Here is a 22,207-nt window from a genome sequence, read left to right as displayed (position 1 = left end):
ATACTTCTTCAGAAATAAAAGATGATTTTGAGCATAAAAACAACCGGGGTAAAAAGCGAGACATTCACACAGGCAGAAGGACAGCAAGAAAAGCATTCAAATCTGCCAGCACCTAGGAAGTGATTTATCCAAAACATTTATAAAAGTGTGTCTTAACAGATAAAATACAAAAGGGGGGGTAACGCACTGCAGGCCAAAACACTGCATATTAAAAGAAAAAAACATCCTGCGTTAAAAGTAGAGACTTCAGTCTTGGCAGTATCTGCTGCAAGTCCTCCGCTGCCCACACCAAAACGAACTCCAAATCTCTAAACTCAAATTGTAATTTGCTTCACTACAGAATTTCCAACCCAATCCCCAATTATGCCTCTCTGGCGAAGGTGAAACTTCAGCCGACAGTGTAATACATTCATGGACACCTGCAGACCTAATAATTGACCAGGGAGGATGTGGATGAGATCAGCAAAATTGCTGCATTGCTACTGCAAGCCTCAGTGTCCTACACCAGGAAACAGCTTTGCTATTGCAAGGTGCATAATTTAATAAACCATTAACTCAAACCTGAGGTGAAGTAAATTCAGCATATTATATATTTCAAAATAGCATTAGAATTCAATTTAAGTGTCACCAAAAGCCTAATCCTCAGTATACAGAGCATATTAATAAGTGTCTTGGAGCCTGTGGTTTGATTTAATTTCCAGCTGAGTTGTGCTGTCGCATGACTGTGATCCCTGCCGCGAGGATAGCTCCGTGATAGCATCACCAGTCCAGACTGGAGCAGAATAGGGAACAGGCATGGTCCTGCTTTCTGGGGTCCTCCTGGAAGAACAGGCGGGTGTATGCTGGAGCAAATCCATCCTGTTCGCAGTCCTGCTGCTCCTGGGTGCCACCGTTAAGAAGCTGATGTTCCCCAGCGATAGGAGGGTCCTCGGCAGGGAACCCAGGCCCCCCCTCCCCGAACCAGCCCTGCTTTCGGTTCCCTATGCAGCCGTGGGGGCACAATGCGTTTCTGGTAAGGAGGTGCTCCTGCAGAAGCGCCTGGGAAGGGGCAGAGGAAAGGCCGTTGGCACCAGGCACCATCAGCGCCGCGCTGCCCGGACTGGGCACAGGCAGGGCTGCCCCCCCGCCAGCGGCACACAGCAGGACTGCAGCCACCGTAAAGCCATGGAGACGCGGCTTTCAATCCCCCAAGTCAGGCGTAAAGTGCAAATGGTGCTTCATTTCCACCGAGAGCCAAAAGCATAAAATCTGCTTTCCGTTCTTGGGGGAGTCGGCCATGTTTTGGACTTTTTTTACGTCGCCCCTGTAATAACTCCTCTTGATTAGCAACCCAGGCACGTCCCACAGCAGTTTGGGAAATGCATCTCTTCTATAAATGACAACAGATTATTTAAGCAACAACTAAAGCACTCTGACTGCTTTTTAGTTTGCTCGCATTAATGTCAGTCTCCTCATATATCTAGGGAACAAATCCTGGATTTTCTTTAAAATGGTGGAGAGTGATACAAAAATAGCAGACTACTCGTCTAAAATAAAGTTATGTGTTTGAAAGGGTTGGAAATTGTTTTTTAATCACTAGCGTCTTTCTTCTGGAATATAATCTGCCGGATATACATTTTGCTTTTCTATCCAATTTCTCAGGAAAATGCAGCAAATGTGTTAATAAATAATTTATAAAAACATTACAAAAGATAAAGCACTCCTGCTAAAATGTTTCCAGCCTCTGAGATACCACTTCATTTGTAATCCTCTCCGCCTCCCCTTCACTAGAACATCAGCAAGAGGGTTATTGCTGCCTTTCTACGCAGTCCCATTTTACTCATTCTGCAGGTGTCAAAACACATCTTTGTTTTGAAGGTATCCAGACTGATAAAAGGGTATGACCCAGCCTGAGTCGCAAGCTCAATTTTATCTACTACAGATTTTTGTCACAAAAGATGTTTTTCAGGAAAGACACATCCTGATTTATTTTTGTGGTCTGGTGTGCAAGGGCGGGTGTAAAACACAGACGTGCTGCTGGCTCCCAAAAGAGAAGGCCTGTGTAGGTGCTGTTCCCTCCGGTGTTTTGCCCTTGCCCTGGCAGCAGACGGGATGTGCTCTCTGCGGAACTAAACCGGGTGGTTCTGGATCACGGGGCACAGGATGGCTTCGCTCTTCGGAAGAGGAAGGAGACGGCTGGGAGGGAGACAGCTTGTGATGAGCTCTGCCAGATGGAATTTAATTTTAGTGAAGGTGAAGACTCTATGAGAAGCTAACATTAGCGAGCAAGTAAAACTCGAAGGAGGAAGAATCAAGCAAAAATAGCCTTCAACTTAAATAGATCCTCTGTGTGTCTCTGTTAAAAAAAGACTGTAAGACTGAAGGTGGGTTTCAATGGATGCAGCTGCTCTGAGAGCAAGTCAGGGGATGAGAAGACAGGTGGAAAAGAGAGTATTATTGAGTGGATCAGCCCCAGGCGAAGCGCTGCAGGTGCAGATGCACCGGGGGCTGCTGTCCCGGCCGCCCTGGCAGGGCTCGGCTGCCCGGGCCGGCCGCGTGCTCTGCCGCCGGAGATTCGGCAACAGCAACCCGGCACCTCGGGCAAGCGCCTTGGCCACGCCGAGCCGCGCATCAGCTACCTACGAGCCAGAGGCAGCCACCGCCGGGCCCAGGCACGAGTCCAAGGGACGAGCTGCCCCCGTCTCCAGCCGGCGCGATTCATGGGGTGCAGGAGCTCCCTCCGCCCCGCGCGGAACACGGAGACGTTCCAACGGCAGCGAGCGAGTGTCAGGGGGAGGGAGCGGCTGTCACCGCGCGGGATTCTCGGCGCCCATCACGAGAGCGGGCAGCGGCGGCAGCCCCGGGAGGGAGATGCCAACGAGCAGACCTGCAGCAGCTGGCTCCTCTCAACGAGAAACAGTTCCTCTCGGGTTTCTGATGATGAAGGCAAAGGCAAGAGGTCTTGGTCTTCCAGCAACGCAGCCTGCAGTGTTGTGGCTTTTGCTTCATTTTTATTTCACTACAACACTGGAGCACAGCAGAGCACGACATGATTTGTTATCGTTAAAGCTATCTCTAATGATAGTTAAAATGAAGTTCTGGGGCATTCATGCTAAACGGAACTTGAGTTTTACACAATGTTCAGAGACACAAAAAGGCTCCTTTGAACATGTTTAGCTATTCATCCCACTGCTAAACAGAACTCTGCCGACGGCGATCCCAGCACAGACCAAGGCTTGTTGAGACTGGCAGCTGGGCACCAGGCTAACACATCCAGCAGCTTCTGTCCTCCAGCCAAAAGGAATGAAAAAACGTTAAAGTGTTTGCAAGGAGGCACAGCTAACTTTCTTACATGGTTTCTCTGAAATTCATTTTCAGAAGTAAATATTTGTTAGAAACTTGACCAAACAAAAATAAAATTGAAACAATGAAAACAGAAAATTATTACAAAAGAGTTAATGAAACCCTTAGAATTTTAGTTGGACTGAGCAATACCTTTTGCACAGCTCCACTGATTCCAGTATTATTTCAGATCCTTGAATAATGTGATGGGAAGTCTTGAGACAGGGCTGCTCCTGTGACTGCAAGGCTGCAGAGGCATGGCAAGGAGCACTGTGCCTTCAAAAAGAGCTCATGAGAAGATGAAAGCAGAGAAAGGAGAGTGGACTTTCAGAGAGAGCATGTCAAAGGAATATTAAGGAAGCATGAAAAGGGTATCCACAATGTTTTCATTCTCCGAGAATGCTTCTGCACAGGGAAGCACTGTGAAACCCAGCAGACTCAAGGGGACCGACTGCTGCATCCTATTGACTCCTGGCCAGAGTGGGTATCTAAAGCACTTTTTCTGTTGCAGCTCAGAGCTAAATCGATGCAAAAGACAATTCTGCTCTCCTGGCAGCACCGTGTGCTCCCACCACACTTACTGTCTTCTCTCACAGCACAGCTCCACATACACACTTTGCACTAAAAATAGGAATCCGAGGCAATTAAAGCATGCCTGCTCAAAAGGTCTGTTCTGTAAATACCCACTTGTTGGTGGGAGGTCCTTGTCTGGTCCTGCAGAAATAATCCTTTCCAAAGAGACGCCTGGGCTGAACAGGCACTGAGATGGATGAGACTGTCTGAGAAAAATCACCAGGAGTTCGCGTTAAATTCTCCTCATCATACCACCACCAAAGGAGAAGCCAAGGCCCGGGTCAGAGGAGGGCACTGAAGAGTGTGTTACAGCAGTCAGGAAGCACCTGAGCCTTTAGAAATTACGGCGTTCTGAACACGAGACAGGCAGGACTTTTTCCTTTCGACCTTGTTTGTGGTCACACTTTAGGAATGCTGGAGTTTCTCCGTCCATTCGGTACCGTAGTCCATCTTGGCTTGGGCTCTGCCTGAAATGTGCTCTGCATTTTTCAGCAGAAGTTAACCCTCAGATATCCACAGCCTCTAACCGTATAATAACAATAAACAGCACTTTATACCACCTTATGCTTATATTCTCTTCTGGATTTCCTTTACAGCAAGCACTGAGTAACAGCCTCTACAAGGGGGCAGAGGCCGTGCACTGAAGAAGTAAATAGTGCTGAAGGCCACAGGTCCCCAAGTGCCTCCACCGCAGGTTGCGAGTGCCATTGCTACCGCCGCTCCTGGACGGGATCCTGGACTTTGGACCGTTCAGCCTTGTCCCAGGGTCACCCAGCCCATCTGTGCCGTGATGCTGTGGGTCATCACAGTGGCGTGGCTCAGGATGCTCAATCACGGCAGTGCCGGTTAGGTACCCCGTGCCATACTCTGCTGTGCTTCAATATATACTTAATTTCACCATATAGGTTAAAATTCACTTTGGGAAAATGTGCTAGCATAGAGGCAAGAGTTTATATTCCCATTAGAAAAAATGCAAAGGCTCATTATGCTGAGAGCCTAACTTACACCTTGCTACCCAACAATATGGGACCGATCTGAAATACCCACATGCAGCACATGATCTTCAGTGCTTTATTGCCCAGTCATTTCTATTTTACCCAAATGAAAAATAAAAACCCATTACTAAGCAAAAGTCTCAGGAATTTTTATGAGATTGTAATGCTTCCAATTTATGTTGAAAAAGACCAAAATTCTCAAGCTGTCTGTTGCTTCTCCAGCCATGGATGTGGAAGATGCTGCTGACACAGCACAGTACAAGCGATCGGGCAGGAAAATGCTGCTCTGCTGGGGTGCTACCAAAAACATATGGGAAGGTTTTCCTCTTGCTTAGGACATAATGGAAAATCTGAGGGAAAAAAATACAGAATGAACACCGAGTATCTGAAGGACAGCTGCAGACGTCATGTAAAATGTTTTAACTGATTTTCAGGCCTTGATACTTTCTGCCCACAGCTTTCAGACAGGCCACATTTTAGGAAGGGAACACTCAGGGAACATCAAGCATCAGTGTAGACATTAATAGTAATAAACAGCTGAATATTCAAGTGTATCAGAAGGAAGAATCCAGGAAAAAATAGTTAAAAAAGAAAGTATGGCCTAAGTCTCTGACATGAAATCAGTGCTTATGGATAATCTGCAAGGTACAGCTGGTGCATGCAGAACCGCATGAAGGATAATTAAAGGCTATTAGCAGAATATTGCCCAACTACAGTGTCCCCTTCAGCATCACCCCCTTGCTCCTTCCAGGACTGAAATCCTGGAAGGACTGCCTGGAAATCACCACTGCTATTACTGCCGGTATCCCCTGACTTTCCCCTGCCATTTTCTACCCCATAGTAAAGTGTCCCAGTGACTCCTGTGGCTGCTGAAAACATCCTGCGAATGTGCAAGCAATGAAGGTGAAATGTAATTTTCCCCCCCTAGATCCTACAGGACTGGATTATCACATTTCAGCAATTACTGCAAAAGCCTGATTTATGGCAGGGCTCTGAGGGGCTCTGGCTTCTCCCCATGCCCAGCGCAGCTCAGCCTGCATCCCGCCCTGCTCCTCCAACTCATCTGGGAGAACGGTGCCACTTACACACTTTTTCATCAGTTTTGAATTATTCAGTAAGTAGTTAATGCACATACTGTGTGAAAGAGATATCTGCCTATATGTTGATCTTGAATGCTTGTTAGTCTTCATTTGTTTGATTGGCTGAGATAAATAGGTAAACATCAACAGGCTGAACATCCCTAACCACTCCTATCAGTATTCCCCGCCCCTCCCATTTCCACAAGCATCTTTATCAAGAGAATCTCACCTGTGCAAATGCCACTGGCAAATGAGTAAACTAACGAATGTTCCTTAAACAAACACATTGGCTTTATTTGAATATATGATCATAATTCATTTTATTTTATTCCAATTTTTCTATAGCTGAATGGGAGGATGTGCTATCATGCCAGGAGCACTCTGTTGAGGATTCCTGATCTTGCCTTGCTATGACTGTTGCTGTTATTAGATTACTGCTGACAGTGGGGCGTCATTTAGAAGAACCAAACAAATAACAACATTAATGAAACCTGAGTGCCTAAAATGCACGTTTCCCCTATATTTAGGCAAACAATTACAGAAAAGATAGCAATAGGAGAAGTTCTGTCCCATGTAATGGAAAGCTGACACTGAGCCACTTCATAAATTCACGAAAAGTTGAATGCTATAGCATGATCCTATAGCACAGTTTATGTATTTCTTAATTAAGAAAAAGGGCAACACTTTTTCTTAATGTATTACTCCCCATAACCGCAGCACCTTAACACTAGCTCTAAAAAAGATATGAGAATCTGCTAAATGCAGGATGGAAGATGATGACTGTCCAACAAACTCAGTCTCCAGCTGTATGGCACAAACATAGAAGAGAACAAGAGAAAACATTGCTATTAATGGGTAAAAATGAAGCCCGCCTCCAATAACCTTTGCAAACAGCAGCCAGCCCTGGGAGCCTGGCAGCTAGATTAATTTTAAATTCCTGGGGTGCCAATTACCAATACACAGAAGGGAACACTGCATTTTGCTACTCAGCTGTGCCAATGTTTGAAAATTGTCTGTATCTGAGAATCCACATTTTCCCTGCATTAGTCATTATGAGTACAAACAGGGTTTTCTTCTTCTTCTTTTTCCATTGACAGAAAATCTGGTGCCATTTTGAAGGTCTAACACGCGCAGCGCGGGTGTTGGTACACGCACGTCCCGCTGGCAGACAAGCCAACAAACCCCGTGGAAGTGTCTGTGCGTTGAAGCCTTTCCAGGAGTCTGGGGACCTGCCATCACTCATACCTAAAAAAGGCTTCAGCAGTGCCGTTCCACGCTTGACTAACTGCGAACAGCTAGGGCACTGCTCCTTTTAGGAAGCTAACAGGTAATGCAAAAAAAAAACCCAACCACTTGGTGCTACTGAAGAGTCCATCCCAGCACTCCTGGAAGAGGTGATCTGCATCCTCAGCCCTATCTTCTCCTCTGGCTGTCACTCAGAGCATGATCTTATATTTCTAGAAATCAGAAAGCTGAAAGAAAAGTATGAGAACCCAATGTAGGAAAGCACTACTACCACCCTGGTCATACTGCCTTCACTCAGCCTCAAGAGGTCCATGCGAGAGGCTGCCAGTGCCCAGGGCTGGACCATCTCCTGCAGAGACATTACATTGGTTGCTTGGCAATTACAACATCTATCAAAAATATTAAAGGTGTTTGGGGTAAGGCAGCATTTAAAATCCATTATCAAGAAACCTTGAAATGTCTCAAAATGTAAACCCCCTTCAGACTAGAGAGGAGGAGATGTCAGCACACCTGTCATCCTGACCACCCCGTGCCAGCCCCATCGCAGTCCCCACGCCACAGCCTCTGCCCATGGCAGGATAACTTCCCACAGCAGAGACTCAGAAAACTGCGTTTTGTCAGCTGACAGTTCAAGCTGACTGGTTTTCATTTCTTATCCCTTTGACCAGTCTGCAGGGAGAAGGCATGCTGTGTCAATCACAAATGACAATGCAAAGTTGTTTAAGTAAGAAATCGGATACCACCATATAATTAATGGCTATAGCACAGCATAAAAGCACAGGAGAGACGGCTAGTCTCTGTGGCTTGTTTGAGTCTTGGCCTTTACGCTGAAAATGCTAGTCAGAAAAGATCAAGAACAATTGCATGGGGATTTTTAATCAATATCTAACCTGACAATAGGATTTGGAGGAAGATCATTCCATAAAACACGGGCAGCACCACAGACTAATTGTATTTAATTCCTATTGACCAGAGACTCTCGGGCAGAGAGCTCCATACCCCAGGAAGGTACTACATGTGTCTAAAAAAAGTGAAAAGCTACCCATTTGCCTCTGTGAACTAAAAAGCCAAACATTTTGCATGTTAAACACTTCCCTGTCTGTGCTCGTTTTGGAATATCAAAGTCATTTACTGGGTGATGTTGAAGTGCAAGACACTCTGAAGCAGATGCACAAAACACCTTTTCCCTCTCTCTTTCTGGTCTCACTCCCTCTAAATTCACTGTGGAGCTGAACAGAAAGACTGTGCAGACGTTAGAAAAGCATCATCTATTCTTGGCCAGCTCTTTTCTCTCCGGCTGCATAACCTTGAGTGCATGACTGAAGGATGCCTGTTTATGACTGGGAGATGCTGTCACAAACCCACAGACCCCTATTCCTCCTGAAGAGAAGGCACAATGTGTCCTTGTTTCCAATACCAGTATACTATATCCACAATGAGATGTCCTGTATCACGCTTTATAAATAGTCTCGGAAGAAACGTGCTTCCCATCCACTCATCTCAATCCAGAGCAATTATCAGAGCAAAGAAGATGCCTGAATGCCAACACACACCCTCCGAACGTGAACGAGCCAGACCTCAGGGCACAGGTAAGAAATCCCAGGGTGCTGCAATGCAACTCATCAGACACAAGCTTGCTAACTGCTCCAACAGCCAAGCCCAGCAATACTTCTAGGTAGCATGCAACAAAAATAAAAATACGTACAAAGCTTGTGATTAAAGAGGGGTGACCTACAAGGGGAGGACCTCTGGGAGGACAAGCACAGGCTGGCCAGCTCGCAACAGAGCAGGGTCTGGGGACTGTCCATGGCGAGGGAGCACTTGGGCTACGTGCTCAGTCTGCTGGATAACAGGTCGAAATCATGAGAAATTTCCTGATGGAACTATGGGCAAAGCTAGAAAATACTCTCTCAAAGGTAATGGAAAAAGCTTTGCAGTTTCGAAGCGAACCTCCCTAAAGGTCACAGCCCAATTTTAGGTTGGAGCTCTGCAGTTTGATTTTGCGTCATCTGTTCCTCTTGGGATCTAATAGAAAAGGCTCTGCTGTCTGCCCTGAATTTCTTCAGAAACAGGGGCCTTCCTTAACATTTTCAGTTTATGTGAAAACGTTTAATGAGCCAGGCTGCCCTTCAGGGACACGGGAAACCTCCCGGTACCTGTGGTGACTGCGCCTGGGCTGAGGGCTGCTGTTGATGGGGGGACCTGTGGCACCTTTCAACCCTGTGTGGTACCAGCACCTCCCCGAGCTCCTGGGGCAGTGGCTAGAGGATGCTTCCACCAAGCCCCAGCCCGAGCTCCTGTTCCCGAATAGGCAAGAGCAGAGGAACCAAGGGAGCTGCTATTCCACCTGCCGTGGTCCCCTCTGCCTTCACAGGGACACCCGGGACAGACGCTGCCTCGAGAATCATCGCCGTGCCAGCAGCTACATAGAGGGAATTCAGGGTTTCCTTTGAATTCTCGTGTCACACCATCCCTCAAGGGCACCAGCAGAGACAGATGCTGAACAGCCACCTGAGCAGCTGTCTGCCACCCTGGGCAAACTGGACTGTAAGTTTAGAGGTTTTGCTCAGTTCAGTGCACTGAACCATGAACATTTAATGGCTTCTTTAGATGCACCTACACCCTGCTCCCCCTCCTCTTGCAGCTCACTGCATCCAACCGTGGATGCAAGTCAGGACCTTGAGAGGCTGTGGGGAAAAGCGCTAAATGTCTGCAGGATCGATGTGGTTGCACTGCGTTTGCAGTGGAGTCACAGCTTTCCTATGTGGAGGTGAAACGCTGCTCGCACCGCTGCAGTGAAGTGTTTCCCCCCTTACTTACACATGGCATTTATATGCAGAGGATGCAAACAGAGCTGAGACGCACATAAACATCACAGAGGACTGTGACATTCTGTGCACATCCCCTTTGATTACGTCCACGGTGTAAGCACTGTCCTCTGTGGGTCATCAGGCGTCTTTCACGCAGCAGTGACAGTAACAGCATCTTCTTTTTTAATACAGAAGCGCAATTCCAAAACCAGGGGGGAAAGTGATTATTTTCTATTTGCTTCTTGAAACAGATGTCACTTTCCTCAGACCTGCTTGTTTTCAGGACTGCGGGGGTTTAATCTTTAAAACAATACTGTTATTACAATATGTGTCAAATGCTGTTTTCTATCAAAAGAAAACAAATTGGTTCCACTTTGTAAGCAATGTTAACCAGTCAATAATATAAACAGCTCTGCAAACATAGGGTTAGCATCTCAGCCCAGCGAATGCCCACCCGGGGCCAACTCCCGCACACGAACCCGAGCCCACCCACTGCAGCCCAAGGAGCCCTGGGGAGGATCAGGCCACTACCCAAGCCCTGCAGAAATAGGAGGGAAACTCCACTCGATTCCCCCAGGGGCTTCACTGTGCCCACAACAGCCAGAAGAAGAATTATTGAGTGACCCCAAAAAACTCCCTCAAGACTTAACTCCCTGCCGAAGGAACACAGATCCACAGCAAGGCTGGCCACAGGGCTCACCCCAGACTCAAACACAGCCACAGGGCTCATCTCTCTCCCACTCCATCGTGTGCCGGTGCAGCAGTTGACTCCCTGAGCTCCTGCTGCCTGCCTCACTTCAGAATGGAAAAACACAACTGAAAACCTAAAAGGCTGCAGAACAGAAAAGCCCAACTAAAAGCCTTCAGAAAGTCTCACCTGAGCTGACTCTCTGCTTAGGAAACATTTGAGCTGCCATCAGCTCTCTATATATTCACTAGAGAGAATATATCATACTGCTGACCAGAGACATACAACTAAGAAAATCCCCAACACCTTCAGGCAAACAAAATCCCCCCAAACAATGACGCACGGGACCGCCAACCTCCCCGGCAGCAAACACGGTCGTACGGACTCGACCGGGTTACCCCAGGAGAGAGAAACTTGTCATCCTACCTGCAGAAGCCAGTAGCACCTTCTGTGAAACGTGGGGATGATGGAGGAATGGACGTAGCAGCCGTACAAGCACTGGGGACACAGAGAGAGAGAAAGCAGAGTCAGGTTAGCGAAGGAAACCGTGGCCCGAGGGGGCAGCGCCGGGGCCGGCAGCGCGCGACCCGCTTCGGCAGGATCTTGTTCTGAAGTGGCTCCGGGGCTGGTAACACACAACAACAGGTTAGAGCACCCCAACGTTTTGTGTTTAAATATTGCTACAGGCTACAGAATCACTCTCCTGACAGCCCCCGCTGTGCCAGGCTGGTGCATTCACCTGTGGCCCAGCCATGGCAAACAGGGGGTCCCCCCGGGCTCTGCACCCTGACACACAACGTGGGGGTGGGGTTGGTTAGCTGCCTTTTAATCTTTGCTTCAGCATATTATTACTTTTTAAAGAACATAATGCAAACATCTCTTTTTCCATGGTTTATCAATATGTATGTAAACTGAAAATGCAGGGCTTGTAAACTGAAAAAATTGCTGTCGTCAGGTATTTTATATAGCAAAATGCCAAAATATAGTTGTTTTTTTTGTTCCTCTTTTTTTAAATGAACTCTGTTTCTCTGATTAACTGAAATCAGTAAGGCTAAGGAATTCTTTCTGCAGGGAAAAAATCAAATTTTCAGCATGTTCAAACTCTCCAGCACCGCTGTCAGTTGGCAGCTAAGCCCAGTGCAAACCAAACACACAAAACTGGTTTTAATTTAAAAGATCCCAGTACAATTCCTGTCCACAAGATTTGTTTATTATTAAGAAAGCAATATTATTTTCTGACTCTGTTGGCTTTCAATATAGTGCACATGGGTGATGGGTGTGTGTGTAATGATATATTCTCCCATACCAAAGGTGATTAGTTTTCCTTAAATGCAAGATTGCTACAGCCCAGCAATCTGCTCGCAGCTTTCTTCAGATATTTCCCTTGGAAGATCACGGGCCACACATATTTTAGGCATACCAATATTCTGCCATTACAGAAGGAAAAAATGAGTAAATCCAGCTGCTGGGGATTTTTAAGGGGAATTTCCTTCTCAGTTTTACTCCAGTGACTGCATCGATTATGACAACTCTCATGATTAAGATGCTCTTTGCTCGCTCACAGCCCTGTCTGCACCCTGCCAGGGAGTACCCACTGGTCTGGGGTGCAGGAATTGTCACCGAGCTCCCTCCTGGCAGCACCGGCTGCAGGACGGGACGGCCCCGGCTGGCCGTCAGCAAGACTTTAAACCGTGTTGAGTGGGACCTAAGCAGACGGATACTGGAAAAAACTTATCACTAAATCACCACCCTAGTTGTCTGAAATACCTGCAGACACAGATGCCACGGCATCATCACTAGTGATGCGAAGGTCAATGTGTGGCATCAAGGCTGTGCCGGCGCTGGGGGGCTGACCCGCGCTCAGCCGTTATCCTGCCCACGCCGGGACCCAGCGCAGGACACTGGCCATTCAGCATGAACACCACGGGGCTGGAAAATCTTCATCTATGATCCTTCAGCCTGGAAGGCACCTGATGAACTGGGAAAGCAGACGGTAAGCAGCAAGCTTCCCAGCCCCAACACCGTTAGCATGCCCTGTACCGGAGCAAGCGTGGGGCTGCTGTCAAACGCGGGCGCACGGGAAGGCTGGCGGCAGCACCTCCTCCCCGAGATCACCACTCAAGGTCAGCCTGAATTAAAAAGGATTTAAGTAAGGACTGATGGCTGCTATCACCGAGTTATTTTTAAAATACAAATGACAAAGATTAAGAATGTTTTTAAATGTGTCAAGGGTACATTCCACACACACAAAAAAGCAGGGAGGAAAAATAGAGGGGAAAAAAAACCTGCAGAAAATAATCCAAAGAAAAGCTTAACATTTAAATCCCACCATTCAGCCTGGGGAAAAGCAGATGCCGTTTGTTTAAGATAATCCCTGACAGTGACTCCTGACTGTGCGGCACTGGGGGCTGCACTAAAAGGTCTTTAATGTTCAGTACTGCTAATTCAGAGCTGGTCCCCCTGCTTCAGAAAGCAGCCTGGAAGGTGCAACATCTCCCATTCCAACCAGCTTCACGGTGAGGATGGGAAAGCTCGTCCGGAGTACGCCACTGGAGGAGCCTCCACAACAGCTAGGAACCTCATAGCACCTCATGCAATATATATCAATATATATCTCAGCACGCCCCCACTTGCTCAACAATCCCGATTTGCTGTGAAGTTGATCGAAAGTTCACGATGATTAAAACACAAAATAATGACAAGCACTAATGTGGAGCTCCTTGTAGCTCACTGCACTTAGTAGGTAGGAAAGCTGCTCTCTATCTCCAGCTCTGTCTCACATGTAATTCTAGATGTGCCAATAATGAATTTCATAAAAGCACATAAAGTTGGGTTTCAACATTTCAATGAACCATTAATAAAATCCTACAGTTGATAGAATTTACAAAGCATCCAGAATACAGAAGTGATTTTTTAAATTTTTCTTTTCTTTTTCCCCCTCAGTGGCATGACACAGGAATCTAGTTCTGGATTGATGTTTTGGGGCTGGATGTTCTAACTTGGGCAGCTGGGAGGAAGGAGACCCATGCGTGAACAAGCCCCTGGCCTCAGAGGGACAGTGGTTAACTCTTCACGGGCACCATGTGCTCGCACTGAGAGGTAACATGGCTGCGAACGCGCTGCAGTAAGAGAAACAGACCCTGGAAACCCAGCTTCTGGAGTAAAAACAAAATGAGTGATGGCGGCAATAAAAACTACATTAATTTTTGGATAAAAAGGCAGAAAACAAAAAGTTTAAGATATAAATAGAAACCTTAAGAATCCGAGCTTCATTGTTTTGGAGGATGTTCAAGGTTAATGAGCTAAGTGCTGTTAGGTGACATAAAATCTGAAGTTTGATAGTGCAGTACAGGTGGTTTTACAGGGAGCGGGTGCATAGAGGCGATTTTCCTGTGCCCCTGCACCCTGCCTGGGGCGGCGATGAACCCCTCTGCCGAGTGCCGGCCGCCAGCGCGATGCACAATGCTGCAACTAATTAGGAGAATGGAATTACCTCCCCGGCTGGCCTTAGGAGACAGGTAACCAGGGCACGCTTAATGCCTTTAGCTAAAGGAGTCTTTAAAATGAATATTTGCTCAAAACAGGCAAAAGGGGTTTCATTAGCTGTTTTTTTTTTGTTGGTTTTTTTCTTTTGTTTTTTTTTAAATCAGGGAGGTAAAAAATGAGGAGGCCTGCGTGTCTGTGGCTATGTTAATGCCAGGCTGGGCACTCAGCCAATGCATTAAGTGAAATCGAATTCCTGAAACCAGCTTTAATCAGCAGATTTTTAAGGTTAGAATGACTCTCTCCTCTAGTAGGCTTGCCAAGGTTAATTCTGTCCTGAGCAGGCTGAATTAATGGGCTGGACAAGGGAGAACATTTTTTTTCATGATTCTCTTTTAAGTTTACAAAATCTCCAAGAGAAAAGAAATGGCATTTCTGAACCGTCTGAGGAGAAACGCCACTTCAGCAGCTTATCGATTTCTGTTTTGAGCACAGAGGCTGAGACGTGAGCGGCCGTCACCTCCCGCGGGAGCCGGCACCGGCCTCTCCTGGGGGGACACGGACACCGGCCCACGGGGATCGCTCCCATCCCTGCAGTGGGACTGGGGTGCCCACAGTGGGATGGGGATGCCCATGGAGGGATGGGGATGCCCATGGTGGGGCTGGGGTGCCCATGGCAGGACTGGGATGCCCACGGCAAGACGGGGATGCCCACGGCAGGATGGGGATGCCCATGGAGGGATGGGGATGCCCACGGCAGGACGGGGATGCCCACACCAGGACACGGTGCCCACAGCAGGACAGGGTGCCCATGGCAGGACAGGGTGCCCACGGCAGTGGCACAGTCGCCTTTTGGGGAGGGGTATGCTCGTCCTTGCAAATTCCAGGGCATTCAGAACTGGAGGGCACACAGAGCACAGGCTTTGTCCTCAGGTCCCGCAGTGGTGGGGGGGATCCCTCTCTGCACTGATAAACCCACAGAGATCAGCAGCCCACGCAGCTCCCCCACATTCAAAATCCATACCTGCCTCCAGAAGTTTGCAGCTATAGGCATCTTTCTTTGCAGCCCCCAGAGAGCTAGGCCCTGCCAGCTCCACTTCATCTGGCACCTTTTTAAAATCAACGGATAATTAAAGAGCAAAGGGCCTTCTCTGGGCAGAGGGGGAGTTGTGCAATTACAACTGCCTACCCCTCCATTTATATGCAGTCCACATCTTGCATTATCAAACTTCTGAAAACCGGAGGGGGGGAAAAAAAAATCAAAGTATTAGTGGATTTTTTTATCCTGAGCTCCTTAAAGTGATTGTGGCTTATTTAAAAATAATACAATAATGCTGAGGTGTTCTTCCTTAATAAGAATACCTTGGGAATGGAAATAGGAAAGCAAGAGAATCAAAAATTCAAGAGAGGATTGGACAGGCTTTGAAATTCTTCTCCCTGGTGAGTTACACTAGTGGATATTTAAAAAAAAATAAAAACCGCCTAGATTTTGTTCAGATTTTCACTCTGAACTCCCAATTCCCTTAATAAGAAGCTAAATCAATCTTTAGAGAACAAATCACGTAAGACCTGTGGCTCTACATTATTAAAATATACTTGAGTAATTTTATGGTGTAAGGCTTCAACTTCCAATACCCCAGCAGCTTGCAGACATCACAAGCAGGTTACTGGAGAAAAAGGACCGTGACCTCTGCCCACAGGCTTACGGGGAGGCAGGGGTGGGTGGCCCAGGCTCCTTGCTTGGCGCCACGGGTGCACGCTCCTGCCACGGTGCCTTCCCAACAGCAAACCCCTGCCTGCTGGCCATCACAGATGTCACCTTCCTCCCAAGGCGCAGCTGTGTCAGCGTCCCTCTCTCCCTGCCAGCCAGTTTTTCAGATCCTCATTGATTCTTCTGGGGAGGAAGGAATGAACCTGCTGGCAAAGGGCACGCGTTCCCTGTGCAAACCCTAACAGCTCAGGATTTGCGCTGAAATCCCTAAACAAATAGTTTTTTCAAACGAACATGCTCATGGCAACAGCAGTAAAAAATGCCCCAAATAGTGGAATCTGACTACCAGATAAGTGAAAAGCAAAACATAGTTTAAAAAGAAAAAACAAAAGAAAAAAAAGCGTGAAATCATCAAAATAGTGGATGTGAAATTCTGTACAGAAACGCTCCTGAATCAAGAAAATGCACCTGCAAAAGAAGAGGCTGCTGCCTGCAGCCACCCAAAACATGGTAGGAGATTGAAGCCCACGTAGAAATGGCCACTGATTACCCCACGGAGCCCAGTGTGAGGGAAGCATCATGCCCCAATGCTCGCCCAACATGTGCGAGCTTCAGCCTAGTCTCTGCTCTGCGACAGCGTGAGGAGCAAAGGCTGGCACATCCCTGGCAGCTGCCTCTGGTGCCGACTGCCCTAAAACCGATCCCAGCAATTCCTATGGCCCACAGCAGGATGTCAAAACCCCTGATGGGAATGCAGTGCCTATGTTTAACAAACGAGGGACAGGGACAACCACCACTCCAATGGCCTGCGGCACCGGTAGTGCGGGAGGATGGACGGCCACTGCTGCCGCTCTTTGTTCTCACGGTGGTGTTGAGCAGCTAATCACATCCTTGTTACAACACTGCACTGCGCAGGATCTTCTTCTGTAATTACACTGATGATTTTAGAGCTTCTCCAACAATTTCCACCATGGACTAGCACACTGCTTTCAGTGGTGGCACTGCCACCATGGATCAAACCTCCCAGGAAAGACAAATGAGGTATTAGGCTCGTTCTTCTCATCATCCTGATGAAAGGTACAAGGTCCAAATTAGTGGCTGTATCTGATCCCAATCAAGCTCTGCCCTTACCCCCAGCCTGGCTGCTACCTGTGCAGCCGTGATCCACGCCAGGGAAGGAACAGTGCAGGAGCTGCGGCCATGCAACAGCGTGCAGGCTGCATCTGGTACAGATTTCTCAGACGTAGAAGGGAAAAGGGAAAAGCAGCTTCTGAGTTCTCATCTTGACATCTTTCAGTGCACTAACCTGTGTCTCGGAGACACCAGTCAAAATGCAACAATAAAACCCACTCTCCCCTCCCTATCACAGACACTTCCATTATCTGTTCACATAGATATCACTGTTATCCCATTCTTTTCACCAACTTTTTCATATCCAGCACATACACTATCCAATCTTCTTGAAATCAATTTATCAGGATTTCATACAAATCATGATCAGAGAAGTTTGTCAGATATTTGTAGTAACACATTTGTTTTACATGTAGAAACCATTTTCCATCTGTGTCTGTAACAAGTAGCAACAAAATTCTCTACTGACCTTCTCCAACAGTTGGAAAAGAAAGGCAACTGAAAGTCTTGAGTCTCTAACGTGAGCTGCCTCTTGGCCACCAAATTAGCAAGCATTGAGGAAAACCTTCAAATTTTATGTGTGTCACTTCTCTTTTCAAACAGACCTGAAGTAAGTGACCTCCAAGATCAGGTTATCTTGTAGCAGATGGTCCTTCCTTCAGGACAGGGATGCTAAAGCCACAGACACATTCCAAATCCATTTAAACATCAGATTAGGCTCGCCACTGTCAGCCACAGGAGCTGGGAGTACAGCAGCGGCTCCCGCCTGCTCCATTAATCAAAATTCAGTGAGAAAAGCCAACATGCTGCTATAAAACCCCCTGACTTGATGCCAACATCATGCACGGGAAACCTAGTGCCATCAATCTTACTTCTCCTCCCCCGGTAGTGAGATGTGGCTGGGGAGCAGGGAGCAATGACAGGGGCTTGGCCAAGTGAGCAGAGAAGCAGGGTGTGACGCACAGTGACACCAAGTTCATGGAATCATAGAATCGAAGAATGGTTTGGGTTGGGAGGGATTTTAAAGACCTTCTAGTTCCAACCCCCCTGCCATGGGCAGGGACACCTTCCGCTTATTCCTTATATCTAACCTGAATCCGTCCTCTTTCAGTATAAAACAGTTACCCTTTGAACATTAAAAGCATTACCCACTCAAGCAGCTCCGTGTCCTTCTGCTGTTGGGGGCCCCGAGCTGGCCCCAGCACTGCAGGGGGGTCTCCCCAGAGCGGAGCAGAGGGGGAGAATCCCCTCCCTGGCCCTGCTGCCCCCCCTGCTCTGGCTGCAGCCCAGGGCACGGGTGGGTTCTGGGCTGTGAGCGCACGGTGCTGGCTCACGGGCAGTTTTCCCCCCACCAACCCCCCCAGTCCCTCTCCTTGGGGCTGCTCTCCAGCCACTCCTCACCCAGGCTGGGTTTGTGCTGGGGATTGCCCCGACCCACGGGCAGGACCTTGCACTTGGCCTTCTACTTCATAAGGTTTGTACAGGTCCACCTCTCCAGGCTGTCCAGGTCCCTCTGGATGGCATCCTTTCCCTCAGCGTGTCACCACACAGCACAGCTTGGTGCTGGCGGGGAACTTGCCAAGGGTGCATTTGATCCCACTGTCCTTGTCGCCAACAAAGATGTTAAACTGCACTGGGCCAACGCTGACCCTTGAGGAACGCCATTCGTCCCCCTGCTCCACTTGGCCATCAAGCCATTGACTGCACCTCTTTGAGTGTGACCATCCAGCCAATTCCTATCCACCGCCACGAGCTGGCAGCTGTCACGAGAGAGAGCAGGGACGTGACAAGAAACCGACCTCAATGTCTCTCCATACAGATCAGTTCAGCTTTTTAAAATAGAGAGTGTAACCATGGCTGAACCCTACAGTGCCAAGGAATCATCTGGGGGCGGCAGGCGGCTGCACCCAGAGGTCTTGTTTCGATCTAAAAAGTGAAAAAAGTGTCCTAACATAGGGAAGCATCCAAAATTTCCTGTTACTGCATCAAAACTTCAACCAAAACAACTGCTAAACGTGTTTTCTCACTCCAGATCTTAGTAAAAGAGAGACATCAGACATGTTTGGATTTTCCTCCAGTGCTTACAGATAGTAACTGATTCAGCAAAGCACAAAAACCATGCCCAGATCTCAGTACTGGACTGATCTGTGCTGCTGGCAAGGTTTGCCTTTTATTGATGTCAACAAAACTTAAGCACTTGCTTATTGTTTGCTGGTTTGGGCAAGGAGTCCCTATATACTGACAGCAGAACTCAAAAACCATCTTAAAATTTCTACACGGTTACAAAATCCTGGAGAACCTAACTGCTCATTTTTGGGCTACAGCTGGCACGGCTGCAGCATCACAGTGTGCCCGTTTGCAGCACTGGGGCACTGGCTGTAGCTCAGGCATTCAGCCTGGTGCAAGAATTTTGGTTTTAATCCTCTTGGCTCTTTTTCTGATGTGTTTCAAACCCTCCCGATGCCCTTGATGTCGCTAGCAGTTATACCTAGATAATGGTTTCTGGACTGAGCCCAGAGATCTCATTTGATAGCTAATCAGGGGAGGAGAGGTTACCTTACTGCAGCCTCAAAATCTAGAGCCAAGCTCTGTTTCTTGCAGGACCTTGTCACTTCTTGTAGCTTTTGTTACCAAATATTGTTCTGTTTACCTCGTGACTTGTTAGAAAGCAATTTTTGAAATGTTCAATATTTAATGAAATATTTAAATGTTTAATGGGTTCTTTTTCAAACCCTGTTTCTCTCTTTGGAGTTCTTAAGTCACTGCAAGGATCGCAGGCTTTAATTTTCTTGTTGTTAAAAATTATTCTTCTAATGACATTGGCTAATTGGCAGAAATGTGCGTATATGGGTACTGATCTTTGGTGCCCCAAATTCTAATATTTAAATTTTCTGCCTGCAATCCTACACTGTATGTGTGGCAGACGACCCTCCACCCTCCAGGTCTGATTCTCAGACCTTCCTTTACCACAGTCCTGCCACTATGGCTCTCCACCTGAAGACTTGGCACTCAGATCCCTGTGAAGGACTCCCATCTTTGGCATGCTTTGCTGCGTCTTCCTTACATGCAGGAAGGAGAGCAGTCCCTAGAAAGTGATTTATTTTAGCTTCTTCCCTTCATTTTTCCAGTAAGTGCTATTTCCTTTAGGTCTAGCCTTTAGACTTTCTGTTGATGCATGAAAAAGAGATAAGCTAAACTGTGTTACCTGTTTGATACTGAAGGATCATGGTATTTCCTCTTGTAACACATATGTGGTTTTTTTTTCCCTAGCCCAAAACCCCCAGGTCCAGCAGACTGTCACGCTGCCATCGCTGAAGTTCGCCGCACAGGCAGCACATGTGCCATGTTGGAGAGGAAGAGGACAGGGACTCGGCGGTTCTGCCTCAGCAGAAACTCCCGCTGTGTTTCCCACCCCCCCCATTAAGATGCCAACGGCGGCTGCTCTCCTCACAGGAGGGGCTCAGTAACCAAAGCCCCATGCAGATGCTCAAAGCTCGCTGCACAGCTGGGCACCACGGTATTCTTTCCATCAGACTTGCCACAAGGAGAAGTTATGCAAAAACGTTATTAGAAATCCAGTGGGGCTGTCACACAGTGGGTTAAATTATTAGGATAATAAACAAGTTGGTAGTGGCGTCTTCCAGCCTGCCCAAACCTCTTTTTTGCATACTGGTCTTTATGCTGGGTAGCCTGTGTTTTCAGTACGAGCACTTACAGGTACTGTTCACTGGCTACTGAATCCTCCGGCACTTACCCACCGATCTCCTGCCTGCAGCTCAACAGCAAATTACAGCCCAAGGTCAAGCCTTTCTGCAGGCTGTTCACGTCTCGTGCCAGCCCCCATCTCCCCGGTCCGAGGGGGCCTGGACACGGCCTGGCCACTGGCCCATTCGCCATTTCTGGGGAGGCTGGGCAGGCCCAGGCAGCATCGTCGTGGAGAAATTCACCTTTCCATGACGGCGAGAAGCACGTCGGCTTCCTCACCTTCCACCGCAGACTAAAACAACACCGCAGCACGCTACGCACCAGCTACTGAACTCTTCATTTTTTATACTGGTAATTCTTTTAATAAGAATTCTTGAAATATTTATGAAAAGAAATGCATGAGGCCAGTTCAACAAGAAGCGATAGGTTTAATGTCAGCGTGCTCTGCAGCAATCCTGCCTGCTGCTCTGCAACAAGAGAAATGACTTGCAGAGCCACCTAATCACCCGGAGGTGAAACTCCAGCCCTGCTGCAGTTGGTGGGAATTCTGCCATCGGCTGCAACGTGGTGAGGGTTTCAACATCTTTCCTCAGTCACCTAAACCACGTCCTGCACTAAGTTATGGTATGAAAAGCACAAGGCACTGTTTCTCCAGAAAGTGAACATTAAACAGTGTGTCTACAAGCTCAAAATTTGATATGAATTTTCTGTTATTTGCGGTGCTGTCAACTGCAAGACAATTCAATAGGAACTGCCCACGCTAGCCTACTACTTTATTGCTCAAATTGGTATTAGCCACATACTTGCAATTGGGTTATCCTGGAGTTTTGACTACAACTAACCTCATAAAATCTTTCATGAATTCCATAGGAAGCAAAACCCACAGCCTGGTCCTGCTGTAGGATCATTGGTATGCAGCCCCACACACCCACCTGCAGTAGCTGCCTGTTCATAAATGCATATTTCTTTATTAATATGGGGATACTTTAATCTCAATCTAATTTTACCTTTAGGGAAGCTATATCCCGAGGCTGCCAGCAGCTAAAACCCTCCAGATGCAGTGGTGTAATTTGTATTCAAAGCAGCGGGTCTATCTGTCAACATGTTTGTCTCCCCTATCTGCCAACTCTTATTTATAATCCCATTCAGATTAATGAATGACAGTAGTTCTCATCACAAGAAATTTGATTAATCAATTTAAGTGCTTAATCACCCTGGCCTGGGTGAGAACTGTACAGGAGGGATGCTGCCTGGATAGGGACAAAGTTATGAGATGTAGGAGGAAAACGCTGCAGCTTTCCCTTGGGAACAATTCAAACGGGGAGCGTGCACGAGATCCTTGACGGGATTACAAGCTTTCCAGGATCTGACAGTTTCCTTAGGGCCAGCGGTCACAGCCAATTAGTCACAAGATATCCTTTTCAAACCACCTCCTAATCTGACACAAAAGGCTTCACACTACTCAC

At 47.5% G+C, this 22,207-nt stretch overlaps 1 protein-coding gene across 8 annotated transcripts in view; it reads right to left on the bottom strand.

Annotated features, from left to right (window-relative positions):
• CAMTA1 (calmodulin binding transcription activator 1) overlaps positions 1 to 22,207 on the bottom strand; it is a 324,174-nt gene that overhangs the window by 133,642 nt on the left and 168,325 nt on the right. For all 8 annotated transcript variants that reach the window (XM_032993178.2, XM_032993179.2, XM_032993182.2 and 5 more), the window contains one exon: positions 11,138 to 11,209. In XM_032993178.2, the coding sequence (XP_032849069.1) occupies positions 11,138 to 11,209 (72 nt within the window). The remainder of the gene's footprint in view (positions 1 to 11,137; positions 11,210 to 22,207) is intronic.

Source organism: Tyto alba, unplaced genomic scaffold (genome assembly GCF_018691265.1).
Source record: "Tyto alba isolate M040663 unplaced genomic scaffold, T.alba_DEE_v4.0 Super-Scaffold_20000042, whole genome shotgun sequence".
NCBI classification, from domain to species: Eukaryota; Metazoa; Chordata; class Aves; order Strigiformes; family Tytonidae; genus Tyto; species Tyto alba.
The sequence above is the reverse complement of the archived record's forward strand: the minus strand, read 5'-3'. Positions and strand labels throughout refer to the sequence as shown.